The sequence below is a fragment of the Leuciscus leuciscus genome, assembly GCF_965113295.1.
Source record: "Leuciscus leuciscus genome assembly, chromosome: 17".
NCBI lineage: Eukaryota > Metazoa > Chordata > Actinopteri > Cypriniformes > Leuciscidae > Leuciscus > Leuciscus leuciscus.
This window is the reverse complement of record NC_138741.1, coordinates 10,996,939-11,010,567: the sequence shown is the minus strand read 5'-3', so window position 1 is coordinate 11,010,567 and position 13,629 is coordinate 10,996,939. Positions and strand designations below refer to the sequence as shown.

General features: G+C 38.6%; 2 protein-coding genes across 2 annotated transcripts in view; one reads left to right on the top strand and one right to left on the bottom strand.

Moving 5' to 3' along the window:
• The window catches only part of asap2a (ArfGAP with SH3 domain, ankyrin repeat and PH domain 2a), a 59,678-nt gene extending 51,591 nt beyond the window's left edge, over window positions 1-8,087 (top strand). Inside the window, exons 21-28 of the mRNA XM_082143216.1 lie at window positions 73-180; window positions 673-901; window positions 2,551-2,697; window positions 3,633-3,753; window positions 4,127-4,212; window positions 4,309-4,388; window positions 4,548-4,661; window positions 5,537-8,087. Coding sequence (XP_081999342.1) covers window positions 73-180; window positions 673-901; window positions 2,551-2,697; window positions 3,633-3,753; window positions 4,127-4,212; window positions 4,309-4,388; window positions 4,548-4,661; window positions 5,537-5,611 — 960 coding nt within the window. The 3' untranslated portion in view covers window positions 5,612-8,087. The remainder of the gene's footprint in view (window positions 1-72; window positions 181-672; window positions 902-2,550; window positions 2,698-3,632; window positions 3,754-4,126; window positions 4,213-4,308; window positions 4,389-4,547; window positions 4,662-5,536) is intronic.
• Window positions 8,088-8,295: 208 nt separating this feature from the next.
• itgb1bp1 (integrin beta 1 binding protein 1) lies at window positions 8,296-13,574 on the bottom strand. Its single transcript, XM_082143359.1, has 7 exons — window positions 13,427-13,574; window positions 11,379-11,508; window positions 10,927-11,005; window positions 10,724-10,854; window positions 9,793-9,885; window positions 9,412-9,561; window positions 8,296-8,896 (listed from the first exon to the last, which is right to left on the bottom strand). Exons 2-7 carry the CDS (start codon window positions 11,448-11,450, stop codon window positions 8,825-8,827), a joined length of 597 nt encoding a protein of 198 aa, XP_081999485.1. The 5' UTR covers window positions 11,451-11,508; window positions 13,427-13,574; the 3' UTR covers window positions 8,296-8,824.
• Window positions 13,575-13,629: the final 55 nt, after the last annotated feature.

The window sequence follows — 13,629 nt, the reverse complement described above, 5'->3', positions numbered from 1 at the left end:
TGTAGTTTAATTTGCGAGATAACTGGCCTAGATGGTAAGATGTTGTTTATTGTATGCTTGTCTCTCTTTTAGCTGAACCAGGCACTTGCAGGGAAGTTCAATGCTCATGTGCATGTGGAGTACGAGTGGAGACTTCAGCATGAAGACCTGGACGAGAGTGATGAAGATCTGGATGAGAAGGTGAGGAAAAACTCATTAAGGAGAAGTATTTTTGGTTGCATGCTTTAGATTTTGCATGACAAATTTATTTGTGTGTAGATATTAAGTATTAGCTAATGCCTAATTTAGTGTGTGTAGATATTTAGTAATATTTAATTTTCAATCAAATAGTTATTGTTGCAGAGTAGATTAAAATATAGTAAAAATCAAGGCATGTTTTCAATGCTGTTTTAACTAAATTAACACAATAAAGAATTATATTGGATTATTTTTAATAAGTTCGCTTAGATAGTTTGAACTGATTCCGCATTTCAAATCGCATATTTTGCCAATGTCCAAATATTAAATTGACCAAATAATAAGTGCTTTGTAATCATCTCAATAGTTAAAATGTTGATTAATTTTTGTTTTGCTTGCAAAATCTTTGTTGTGATTTTTTTTTATTTTTTTTTATATTTTTTTTTTATATTCAATGTGTTTACCCAGTCCCACTTATGACCTTTGTGTCTACAGTCCAGTCCTCACCGGCGGGACGAGAGGCCCATCAGCTGCTACACACCGGGCAGTAACTCCCTTCAGCCCAGTCCGGCCAGCCTGGCACGAGACGCTCGAGACATGGTCAAAGACAAGCAGCGGTTCGTGCCCAACCTGGTCAACAACGAGACCTATGGGACCATTATCAACACCAACTCACCAGTCACCATGTCCACCTCTGCTCCACCTCTACCACCCCGAAATTTAGGTACTTTACATTTCACTCAGATAAAAGAAAAAACACTTGACTGAGAGAAGAAATAGACCCTTTTGCCTTCAGAACTGCCTTAATTCTTTGTGGCATAGATTCAGCAAGGAGCTGGAAACATTCCTCAGAGATTTTGGTCCATATTGACATGATGGCGTCACACAGTTGCTGCAGATTTGTCGGCTGCACTTCAATGATGTTAATATCCTGATTGCGATCTGGTGACTGTGCAAGCTCTTTGAGTATAGTGAACTCATTGTCATGTTCAAGAAACCAGTTTGAGATGATTTGAGCTTTGTGACATGGTGCATTATCCTGCCGGAAATATCCATGCTATCATGTTGTTTACTCCAAATTCTGAACCAGACCAGGCGTTTTTTTTCTACTATCCCATTTTGGTGAGCCAGTGTGAATTGTCCCTCAGTTTCCTGTTCTTCGTTGACAGGAGTGGCACCTGGTGTGTGTTCAGCTGCTGAAGTCGTTCTGCTTCAAGGTTCGGTGTGTTGTGTGTTCAGAGATGCTCTTCTGCAGACCTCGGTTGTAACTAGTGGTTATTTGAGTTACTGTTGCCTTTCTATCAGCTGAACCAATCTGGCCATTCTCCTCTGACCTCTGGCATCAACAATGCATTTTCACCACCAAAACTGCCGTTCACTGGATATGTTCTCTTTTTCTGACCATTCTCTGTAAACCTTAGAGATGGTTGTGCGTGAAAATCCCAGTAGATCAGTTTCTGATATACTCAGACCAGCCCAAACAACAACCATGCCACGTTTAAAGTCACTTAAATCAAGTTTCTTCCCCATTCTGACATTCAGTTTGAACTTCAGCAGATCGTCTTGACCATGTCTAAATGCATTGATTTGCTGGATTAGATATTTGTGTTAACGGGCAGTTGAATAGGTGTACCTAATAATGTGGCCGGTAAGTGTATATAAAATGTCTAGCATACATTTTTTTTTAAATCATTGCTGGATCCACTTTCTTAATATTTATAATTGTGAATGAAAAATATATTAAACATACAACAAAAGGAAATGATTCAACGAGTCATTAATTCTGTTTGATCACTTTCAGGCCACATCTGGCTGCTGTATTTTTAGCCTCACAAATGTCAGGTCTTAAAATGGCAGAAATCTCTTTGACCTGTTCTTGTATTCTCACCCTCACCCAGTTACACTGCAGAGCTCCATGGCAACGGCCGTGTGAAGATTCTGACCTATATGTGCGCTCCCAAAGTCTCCGGACAGGGAGCCGTTATGAGCTCAAACGCTGTCCGTCTTTCAAACGCTTTCAGAAATGTTCATAAGGACTTACAGGTCTGTTAAGATGACATAAGGGTGATGCCAGTAAACAGGAGATTGGTGGAATTTGTCTGTTAGAGTTTCACTTGGATAAAAAAAGACACTGATTTCTGTGTTAGAACAAGATGAGTGAGGCTTTGAAGTGAATCCCATAGTTTTGAGTCCCTCTGGTACATACTTCACAATGAGCGGTTTTCTTAAAGACACTAATGAAATTAGATGCATAATGGATCTCTGCAGGTCTGGAGCAGGACCAAAGTCCAGAAAAAGAGTTAACAAAAGCGCTGTCCTCTCTTTTCATCTCACATTTAATCTTTTTTTCGTCTTCTCTTCTCCTTCCCACAGTACAGCCGTCTGGTCTTGCTGGAATGGCTCAGGGATCGCCCGGTTGGAAGCCTGGCTCCCTAGATCTGACCGGCAGGCAGAGATCTTCCTCTGACCCCCCCAACATGCACCCCCCAGCGCCCCCCTTACGGGTCACATCCACTTCCCGTGAGTTGGCTGTACATGAATGAGTGGATGAACTTTTGCTCGAGGCAGAGCGCTTCTGTGTCATGTGGTGCTTTGTGTTAAGATTAGATTGGAGTCAGATTGTTCTTTGATTGATCCTAGATCAGCTGGTTGTGATGTCATGGCGGTGTCTAAACGTATGAATATTAATTAGGTTATGCTGTGTTTGTGAGTTGAGTTTGTCTATCACATAGCCTAATTGATGTTCATGAACCAATACCAGGTATCAGGCTTAAAAAAATTCTGTTTTCCAAAAACAACTTTATATATAAGTTAGTTAGTTAGTTAGTTTGTTTTAGAATATATATATATATATATATATATATATATATATATATATATATATATATATATATATATATATATATATATATATAAGTTTTGTCTGTACAGGCCATAAAGGGAAAACTATATATATATTTGGAAATTAAGGGAATTGGAAATAAAAATTCATAAAATATTAATATATATATATTTTTTTCGATTTATACTTTTCTTATTTGCAAACAGGCAACAAAATAAAACATAAATATTCTTAACCTTTAAAACAAGAAAAACACAAAACAAAGGCAAATAGTTATTCAAAATAATGACAAATATATTGTGGATTACAGAAATGTAGAATTTTCTAATTAATCCTATAAATTTATCTTACTATGAATAAGCAGTAATTCAGGAGTTTATTGAGGTCGTAGTTAATAATTGGACCCTCAACTAAAGTGTGACCTTTTTTTATATAAAAATATACATCTTTATCCAGAAATCAAGGAAAACTGGAAAGTCATGGAAATTCACGTGTGGGACCCCTGCTACCAATATTGTCAAACATAAAATATTGAAACATCTGTGCTTTTATTTTTATTAATTGTGAGCTGTTTATGTTTAACATAATTGCATCTATTTGATGGTCTCTGCAGTTCTTGTGCCCAGTGGTGCTCCCCCTCCTATGACTAAAACTGCCAGTATGATGGAGGCCAAGAATATACAACCCAAACCTGGACACGGTCCTCCTGGTCAGAACATCAACCGGGCTACAAGGTCAGAATACTAAATAACCCATGACCACATGCACACACACACATGCCCTTTACTCTGACAGTCCTCCCCTATAGGACAACACAGACTCATTATAGCTGCGGTTAGCCGCTAGTCCTTGAGTGGAACCTTTTCCAGTGTTTGGTGAGCGTGTCCTTATCTGGACGCAGAGGTGGAAAATACCCATAGGGAACTTTCTGATTTACCAGGTCATTAATTCCTATTCAAGTCCTCATTCACGCACACAGTGCCAGAGGACGACACAAGTAGGGCGCTCATCTGAGCATGACCTGAGTCTAAATATCGTTACTTTTAGTACTCAATATTACAAGAACTGAACACAATATTCACATCTCTTCTTTTTTGTTGGTTGCAGTGCGGACAAAACTGTCAGCAAAAGCACACTGATGCGCTCTGGATCCATCGAGAGACCAGGTAGATGTCAGAGAAACCATGTTAACTGTAAGTTGATTGTTTTAATAAAAGGCTTGCGGCCATTATTGTATTGAAAAGGCAATTCTGAAAGTGATGTCATTTCCTGTTTATTTTTATAAACAGCTAAAGAAGTTCCTGGAGGCCCCCAAAACACCATTGGTCAAACTCTGCCCGCCACCCACATGCCCAGGAAAACCTACCTGGTATGTTTAACCACTAGAGGAAATTCCAGACATGTGAATCAAGTGAATTCATGATGGATACCGCCTAATATGCCATATTTACATAACATATTTACTGTGCATGAGATACTAAGTGACATGTTCTTGTGTTTCCAAACCTGATCGGTGTGTGGCAAGCAGAAGCCGAAGCGCGTGAAGGCCATGTATAACTGTGTGGCTGATAATCCAGACGAGCTGACGTTCTCTGAGGGAGAGGTCATCGTGGTGGATGGTGAGGAGGACCAGGAGTGGTGGGTGAGTATCCTGATTGCTGCACACTAGACTCTATGTAGATCACTCACTTTATATAGTAGCAGTTGTATGAGAGAGGAAAAGTGAGTTGACTGTATTTCCCTTTCTATTACTGGCTGGTTGTTAATAAGTAAACTCACTGAGGGCCGCGGTCTGGTTCAGGGTCTCTTGCTGGAAAACAAGTAGTCTGTATTCAGCCAATCGCCTGCGTTTCCACTGGCTGTGTTTAGTCATTCATTCTCCATGGAGGCTCATCAATGGTACAGCCAAATCCCCAAATCTCTGTGTTCCTGTGTGACTTCAGTGGTATTTACATATGAATAAATGTGCTTCAGTGGGTTCAAACTGCATTTCCACCTCACTTGTTGTTGTTTTTTTACACACAGCATTGCACATTTTTATTACTCAGATCAACACTAATATAATTTGTGTAATAAAACTCTGTATAGGCCAGGTTTTTGGTGAAAAGTGAAACATTTTAAAGTGCAAAAAAATGTATCCAGTGTTATTTTAGTATTAATTATTATATACCATTATGGTATTTATTACAATTTTGAAGTCATTTTCGTTTATTATTTCAGTAGTTTCAATGTGCTTTTACTGTCTAGCTTTAATTTTTATTTGATATATTTTACTTCATATTTTACTTTTCAACATTTCTAATTTTCAATTGTTATTTTAAGCCAAATGTTTCATCTAATATTGATCATTTTATTTCAGCCTTATTTCTATTAACAAAAATCATTTGAAATATTTTCAGTTAATAATTACAACACTGGATAAATCAGCTTTATCTGTTGTATTGGTATAATGATCTCTCAGCACTGTATGCAGTTTTAGGAACATTTCTAACACACTTTCTCCTGATTGTTTTGTAGCTGGGCCACATTGAGGGAGAGCCAATGAGAAGAGGAGCGTTTCCTGTCACATTCGTGCAATTCATTATGGACTGAAGGGCTGGAGATCACGGACACTGAGCTGGACGGATGACGGCACTTCGCTGCCTCTGTGTGTCCTCACTAACCATCATCATCATCATCATCATCATCATCATCATCGCTATACCTTTTGTCATGAGGCTTGTGTCCTCACTGAGCTTCCACTAATCCCTGCTCTCACCTGGCTTGAGCAGTCACTGGAATATAACAAGCTTCCCGGGCTTTGGATTTTTCTTTAGTTTTTAAGTTTGTGGCCTAGATATGTTGCAGAACGACAGTTTGTTGCAATAAATGCACTTTTGACTTAATTTATCATGACCACAATGCTGAGAAGAATGTCACCAAGATGAAGGTTTTAGTCTGAGATCATTCACATCCTTATTCCTTTTTAGACACAATAAATAGTGTAATGTTTTGAAGTACAGTACACATTATCTGTGAATATAGTCTTATTTGCCCACATTCCATGTCTGGCAAGGAAAGGCAGAAGGATAATCTGAGAATCACTGACTTTTGAGGACTCGGTTGGGAAAGATAGCTTCGTCAATGGTGCTAAGCCAGGAATATGCTACGCGAGCCGTCTGCCCTAGGAGGGGGAGCTCCGATGTCCCCATTTTCACACTACCTGCCCCAGTGCTGAGTGTATAAATAGGCGTTCCACCGCTCACACCTGGGAAATATCTGAAGTGCACTGTGGATGAGAGAGATGGAGAAACAGACAGATGTAAGAGCGCTTTTGTTCTGGCTAAGGGACTGGGAACAGGAAGACTGAATGAAAGAAATCTTGACTCTGTACCTTCTGGGTGTTTTGAGCGCTGTGACAGTCTTCGTGAACATTCGGTGGCCTCCAGGGAGAGGAAAGGAGCCAGTGAAGAGCGTCAAGAAGGTTTATTTCTGTATAGATATTTATAATTCTGAGCTGTCCTTCTGTGGTCTTGATTTAGATGCTCTTATTGATTTTAATGATCTTTTGCAGACCTTCCTTCAGTGTGTAGGCAGTTTGCCTTGAGAGGCCTGTGGAACGCTGTCATTTCTCAACTGGCTCGTTCTTTCTTAAAGCGATAGACCAAAAATGAAAATTTGGTCATGAACTCACCCTCATGTTCTTTCAAACTGTGCAAAAGAACATGTACTAGCAGAATGTGTAGAGTGCTTTTTCAAAATGGGGACTGTTAATGTTAGGCACTATGAAAGTCCATAAGATTAATTTACTATATTCAAAGTCTTCTGAAGCCCTGTGGTAACTGTGTGAGGAACAGCCAATATTCAAAGGGAAATTCTGTCATTTACTCATCCTCATGTCGTTCCAAACCTGTGTAACTTACTTTCTTCTGTGGAACACAAAAGAAGATATTTTGAAGAACATGGAAATTTCTCAAAATAACTCCCTTTGTGTTTCACAGAAAAAAAGTCATACAGGTTTGGATTGGAAAGACATTGTTATTCGCTAAAAATCAAACCTGCCTCGACGTGAAAAACCAATGACTTGACACGTGTCATATTTGAAACAAACACAACTTTAATTTGTCTGTTGTAGTCAACATATGGGTTCAGTGTACCTGGAATGCAGTGTCTCATGGACCACATTTACAATTTTTCTTTTTTTGAAGCTTGACAGGTTTGTCGCCATTATTGAAAAAAGAACTCTTGACATTCTTCAAATTTTTCCTGGCTAGATAGAAAGTCATACAGGTTTAAAATGGCACCTTCAGGTGAGCAAATGATGACAGTATTTTCATTTTTGGGTGAAGCTCTTATCTTCCTTCAGTGTGTAGAACATGAACATACACTGAATAGTTTTCAGCTTGAGAGCACTAAAACCTTGTCATTTTAAACAGATTCCAAGGTGTCAGTTTGAGATATGAATTATATGTATTTCCACCAACCAGAATGTGCCCTGAATCTCCCAGCTGTGGTTGGCCAGATGGGTGTTCCCTGTACCAGTAATAACTCGGCAATTGTATTCCAGGGGAAATTAAAATCCCCCATGTCATATTTCCCTCACAACACTTCTCTTAATCCTTTCTAAAGCTTTGAAATGCTCATCCATCAGTAATTGTGTGCAGGAGCGTTTTTAATGTCATGAGTGTTTGATGTGGTTGCAGAGCAACTTAATAGAGTCTGTTATGTAACTTTTAATTACAGTCATGTTAGTCTTGATTGAGCTCGGACCAGAGTGACCTGTAACTCGGGGCAGTGACGGGATGTAATTATCCTGCGTTCAGCTCAATGTATGCGGACGGCACCTGGCCGGCTGTGATTGTAAATAAATGTAGACTTTGCTTTGTGCATATTTAATTGTAAACAGAGAGCTAAACTGATAATGACTGGCGTTTTGTTAGATAAGACTGTTACAGTACACTTTTAACTAAGATGAAAACAACCTCTATTCATCCGTTTACCATAAACGTCATTGTTGCTAATATATAAATATATGCATATATGTACAAATAAATGGGAAAACTGGAATAAATAAAAAAACATGAATTAATTTATTTTCAGGTGTTGCATTATTCAGGTAGATTAAGTGAAACTGCCAGATAAAAGGACCATAACCTCCTGAGGGGTCAGTTAGGGGCCTGTGGGATGTTTTTGTATTAAAGATGAATCATTTGAAAACAGAGGTCCATAACTCAATAGGTTAAAGAGCACTGCCATCTATTGGGGATGAGGAAAAAAACACGAGAAGAAACTCCACATTACATTCGCATTGATTTATTGTACCGTATTAACTGATCCGATCCCACTTGGACCAGGACACTGGAGGACGACAGAAGACGGGCATGTTCAGAAGTGCAGGATACAGGGCGCAGGGGGTTTGGGTTTTACAGCATCTTTGTGTTCCACTGACATTAATGTACCACGCTTAACACAAATCCCACTAGAGCACAAGAAATCACGGATTCACCGCCCCATAGTGGGAAATGTGCTCTGAGGTTGTTGTATATTTACATTAAATAAGATTAAATTAGGTTACAAAAATAGACGCAGCCCAAACTTGGACTTTTGGGTTGGGGTGGGGTTGTTGAGAGAAGAGGATGCTGGGTAAGACTAATGAATATGGTGTAAACGTGGTTGAGAAGACCGAACAGCTGTACTAACATTAATCGAAGTGAGACGAAATTCCAGCATATCTGTTTAAAAAGGGCACCATCCACAAACAGACCGACTTCCTCCTCCTGCTGAAGGAACCAGAGGGTGGAAGAACAGGAGCGTTCCCAGCACTCCTCAGGACTTCTCTGAGGCCAGAGCACAGTCGAAAGAGGTGGACAGGACTTTACAGATGGCCTGGGCTTGTTCCTGCAGAGCACAAAAATATGTGTTAAAGCTACAGAATATAGCAAAGTTTAATGTACACTACCACACTGAACACTTGACACTTTGCAGACTCTGATCTGGCTGTGCACGTTCATGAGTTTTGGAGGAGGTATGGCTTTGGAGACGCTCCGAAGGGTGTTTTTTTTTTTTTTTTTAAGCTAGCTTGCTCCCCATAACTGTCTACCCAAGCTTTGAGCAGCATAACTGTTTTCAACATTGATAAGAAATGTTTCTTGAGCACCAAATCAGCATATTAAATGATTTCTGAAGGATCATGTGACACTGAAGACTGGAGTAATGATGCTGAAAATTCAGCTTTGCATCACAGAAATTAATTTTAAATAGAGTAGCTTTTTGTTCTAGATTATGGTTCCTTTAATTTAAAATAAAATAAAATAAAAATCAAGCCGTTTTAGAGCAAATACATAAATAATGAAATACCAAATATTTCTGCTACATTATCAGATCTTTATATGCTCTCTGTTTTCAGGTCTTACCGCATTACTGCACTGATACACCCAGATGCTGCAGTCATGTTGCTTGGCATCAGTGGTCTTCAGTGCGAGCAGGTTCTTTCCAGCACCCAGACCATCATCATAGCAAAGCATACGCACAATCAGGTAGAGCGGGTGACGGTGAAGCACATCCTGAGAAGAGAGAGAATCAATAACAAATCAGATACCCAGCCATGCCATTACACTGAAATCCTGTATTTCATAGTGGTGTAGATGCATGTTTGGCTTCAAGACATGCAGTTCCACATTATTCTGTGAACATGAATTTCAAGCTTCTCTCAACATGCTCCTTTATTTCGTGTAAAAAGAAAAAGAGCCAAATCTCTCATATTAACAGTTAAAAATGACATTGAGTCAACTCACACACTGGTCTAATGAGGCCACTTTAACTCCATACTTGGACACTCCCAGAATCATTTCCTCATCTCCAGGCACAAACGGCAGTTTTCCGTCTTGCTTTAAAGTGAATACATGAGATTACGTTTTTAAACAGCTTCAGACAAAAAAAAAAGCAGCTTTTTTAATTATTATTTTTTATACAGTTCGCTAGATTAAAGGTCTGAGAAGATATCTGAGAAACACTGTTGAAAGTGGATCAGACCGAGCGCCACAAATAAAATTTTAGCCAATCAGCAGTCGGGGGCGTGGCCACTCATGATGGGGGAGGGAGAGAGAGTGAGCAAGAGGGAGATTTGAGTGTAAAAATAGAGATTGCAAAAGAGAAAAGGTCAGAGGAAAATCACTGGAAATAGAAGGCTTTTGATCAGGCAGGAGTTTTAGGAACTGCGGTAATATTGGAAAAGCTTTCCAGCACAGGAGAGACCTAAGGCCTGAAAACTGATGCCAAGGATGCATTTTTTCAGCACCATACGTAGAATGGAGTAACATTGGTTTTGCTATGTTTCACAGAACCAAGATATGCTGTTGTAATGTAAACTACAGTAACAGAACAGTTTTGAGTGTCGTTGTTTGTCTGAAGCCGGTGTGCTGCTGGTGACTATCAACATACTCTTGCTTGTACATAGTCTTGTGTACTGTACTCATTTTTGGTTCTTCCTTGTCGTTCGTTCGTTCGTCATCTTCACTTTATTTTTCATAAAATAATTATTTTGCTTTGCTTCAGCTGGAATAAACAGACCTCCACTCTTGCATTGAGTGTTTGTGCATTTTGGGGGCGGAGTGATGAAGGGAGTGTGTGTTTGTTTGGGTTGATTTCAAATATCAACAGTGTTCCTCAGAAATCGCTCACTGCACCTTTAAGGGGGTTACATCTTCCCCTTCTGTAGATCCTTACCTGAGCTGCATCGATGAAGTTGATCAGGTCTAGAGGCTCCTGGAGGGTTTTGCTCATCTTAAACTGCAGCTTCTCGATGGCTCCCACATACTTCACTCTGAACTCAGCACACGTGTCAGACACAGCGTTACCTGAAGGGTCAACAAGGTCAGGAACTCTTAAGGAGTCAAAAATATACAAGCATGCGGTTCTAAAAGACTAACCTGAGCTCTTGGTGGAGTCTGTATCAAGACTGGCGACTGTGCTCGACCTAGACAGGCCTCCCAAACTGGAATCTACGGACTGAAAAAAGGGAAATTACATTTTATAATGAACTTTGTGGATTACTGAATCCCAATTCACTCTTTTGTAAATTATTAGGTCCCAAATCATAGCATATTGTACTTTTTTATTAAGGATTTTTGTAGTATGAATCCATGCATGCCTTATGAGCTAATACTGGCTAAGACCTCTTTCACTGCACTCTCTGTTTTGAAGCTGCCATTTTATTATATTGTAGTACAGGTATACTGGCTCAATTCACAGTTAAAAAAGTATGTCATTTAGCATAACTAATGCAGTATGTGCTTTCTATACCTAGCAGAAATGTGCAAATAGAGATTCAGCCAACATTTAGTTTATGACGTGTGTGCTCGATTACTTCTGGTGAACTGACCTTGCTTTTAGTGCTGACCTCACTGCTCTGGGAGCTGCTGCTGCTGTGGCGCTTCTTGACCTTTCGAAACATCCTTCACCATGACGCCAGTGCTGCAGTTCTCCAGCTTACCAGCAGATGGCAGCAGAGTCTGAGGAGATTTATCAGCTTTAGCACCATTTAAAGGTAGACTATGCAGTTTTATAAAAAAAAAAATAATAAATCGTCATCAATCCTTGTTCCAAAACGTGAGAGGAGAGTCTGCTGGCAAAAGAGAACAAGACAGAGCTCGTGATAAAACGAGAATCAACATTGGCCTGGCTTTTCGGAGATGGCGAGAACTGAGGGATTTGAAACGCTGTAAAAGCAACGCGGAGATGCTGTTTTTATTACTCAACAGGTGAATAAGGTATTTTATTAAACAAGATAAATTGCCATATTTAACTCTCTAACAGAGTTCAAGCATTGTAAAGCAGTATCTATTGTGAAGGGTCATTTCATTATGGTTGTTGTAGCGCTGTGCTTTCATTTTCAATGAAGTGTCTATTAATGGGTATATAACTACAGTATCGTCTTTCGCTAGTTAGCCTGAGATTCTTTCAATCTAAACTGGTTATCTCTCTTAAACCTAATAGTAAATTATTTATGAGTAGTGGGGATAATCTCTCTCTCTTTCTCTATGAGGAAGAATCATATTCATCTGCACAAGCACAACCAAAACAATGTCCTTCCACAAAATGCATGTACTTTTGTTACATAAAAAAATTGTTACATAGTGTACATTTAAGTTAATCAAAATCACACCCATAGTTGTTTCCTGTAAAGCGGGTACTAAATATTTAAAGAATGTATACCCAATAGTGTACAAATGACTCTAACAATGAAGATAACGTGCAATATGTAGCTAATAAAATATTTTAGAGACTATAATTAGAATTAAACAGAGAAATAAAGATAAACCACAAAACATTTGTATGACTTTTCAGGCCTTGAAATTCCAAAATAATTTTTGATAAAGATAATTCTCATTATTTGGTAATGGAGCCAGATTTTAGACATTTATCTATACAAACATACAAGCAAATGAATTTATAATTATATAATTTAATTTACTTATTAAAATATATATTTTTAATACAACTTTTTAATACAGGTGAAATTTGACCCTTATTTAAAGAACCATTTATGACCTTTTACCTTTGGATTCTCAAATATTATGTAGCTTTAAACATATAGGCCTATATATATATATATTATATCTGTGGGCTAAATTGACATCAATATATCTATTTTTACATAGTATTTTCCAGAGTCATATATATATATATATATATATATATATATATATATATATATATATATATATATATCATATATATATATAATAACAATTTAGATACAGATATAGGAAAGTTTTCTGGCTAAAATGTCGTAATATTGTTTATATTTATTACATGATACTGTAATTATCCAATTTCCATTAATGTGCTGGAAAGTTTGATTCATTCCAATGAATTAGTTCAAAAATGTCCATTTAAATTAATCGTTTTATGATATTCACACTCAAGACTGACTTAGAAACAAATAACTACGAGTCAAGAGTCTAAATTAAGTGCCGTCTCGGCGTAATGAACAATTAACAAGGTTCCTTATAGTATTTCTGTTCAGATACACTTATAACGCTGCATATCAATACTGCCTTTATACGAGTTTAAGAAACAGCATGGACAAACATGTTCTCGGGGTTCGAGATGAGCCCACGCCCCTATAAAACAATGGTGCCAAACTTTGGGTAACTTTCTAGTAATCTACAGAGAGGCGCTCGGCTCGCGCACTAGCTCGTGGTGTGTGATTACTAATAGACACGAGCTCTCCGCGAGCACAATGTTAATGAAAACCCCTTGGAAAATAACGGAAACCCGTTGCTAGGATAAACATTCAGCAGCACCCCTGACCCACGTCTAACTTGATTAATGCAAACGCAAAGGGCTGTTATTTGGTCGTTTATTGGCATTTCTATAAATAACTATGGATAATATGAACTTGGTAAACAAGCACACTGGGCATACCTCTATTTTGAGATCAATATGCAGCAGTGTAGGGCTGTAATAATTATTAATATGGTTCATCAAAGCGGCGGTCGGTAGCTCTCTCTCTCTCTCTGCTTTGGCGAGACGTGCGTTGACACTTCACTTCCTGTATGGCTCCACCCTGCACCTCTTAAAGGGGACGCACGCTAGTAAGTTTGGAATGGATATCAACTTACTTCTAC

What these genes read in the sequence shown, in the direction of transcription:
- itgb1bp1 (XM_082143359.1), bottom strand. Translation starts at nt 11,450, where the DNA reads ATGTTTCGAAAGGTCAAGAAGCGCCACAGCAGCAGCAGCTCCCAGAGC. An exon ending in ACTTCATCGATGCAGCTCAG is followed by an intron (nt 9,886 to 10,723) that starts GTAAGGATCTAC and finishes TTCACTTTAAAG; the next exon opens with CAAGACGGAAAACTGCCGTT. An exon ending in TGTATCAGTGCAGTAATGCG is followed by an intron (nt 8,897 to 9,411) that starts GTAAGACCTGAA and finishes TGTGCTCTGCAG; the next exon opens with GAACAAGCCCAGGCCATCTG.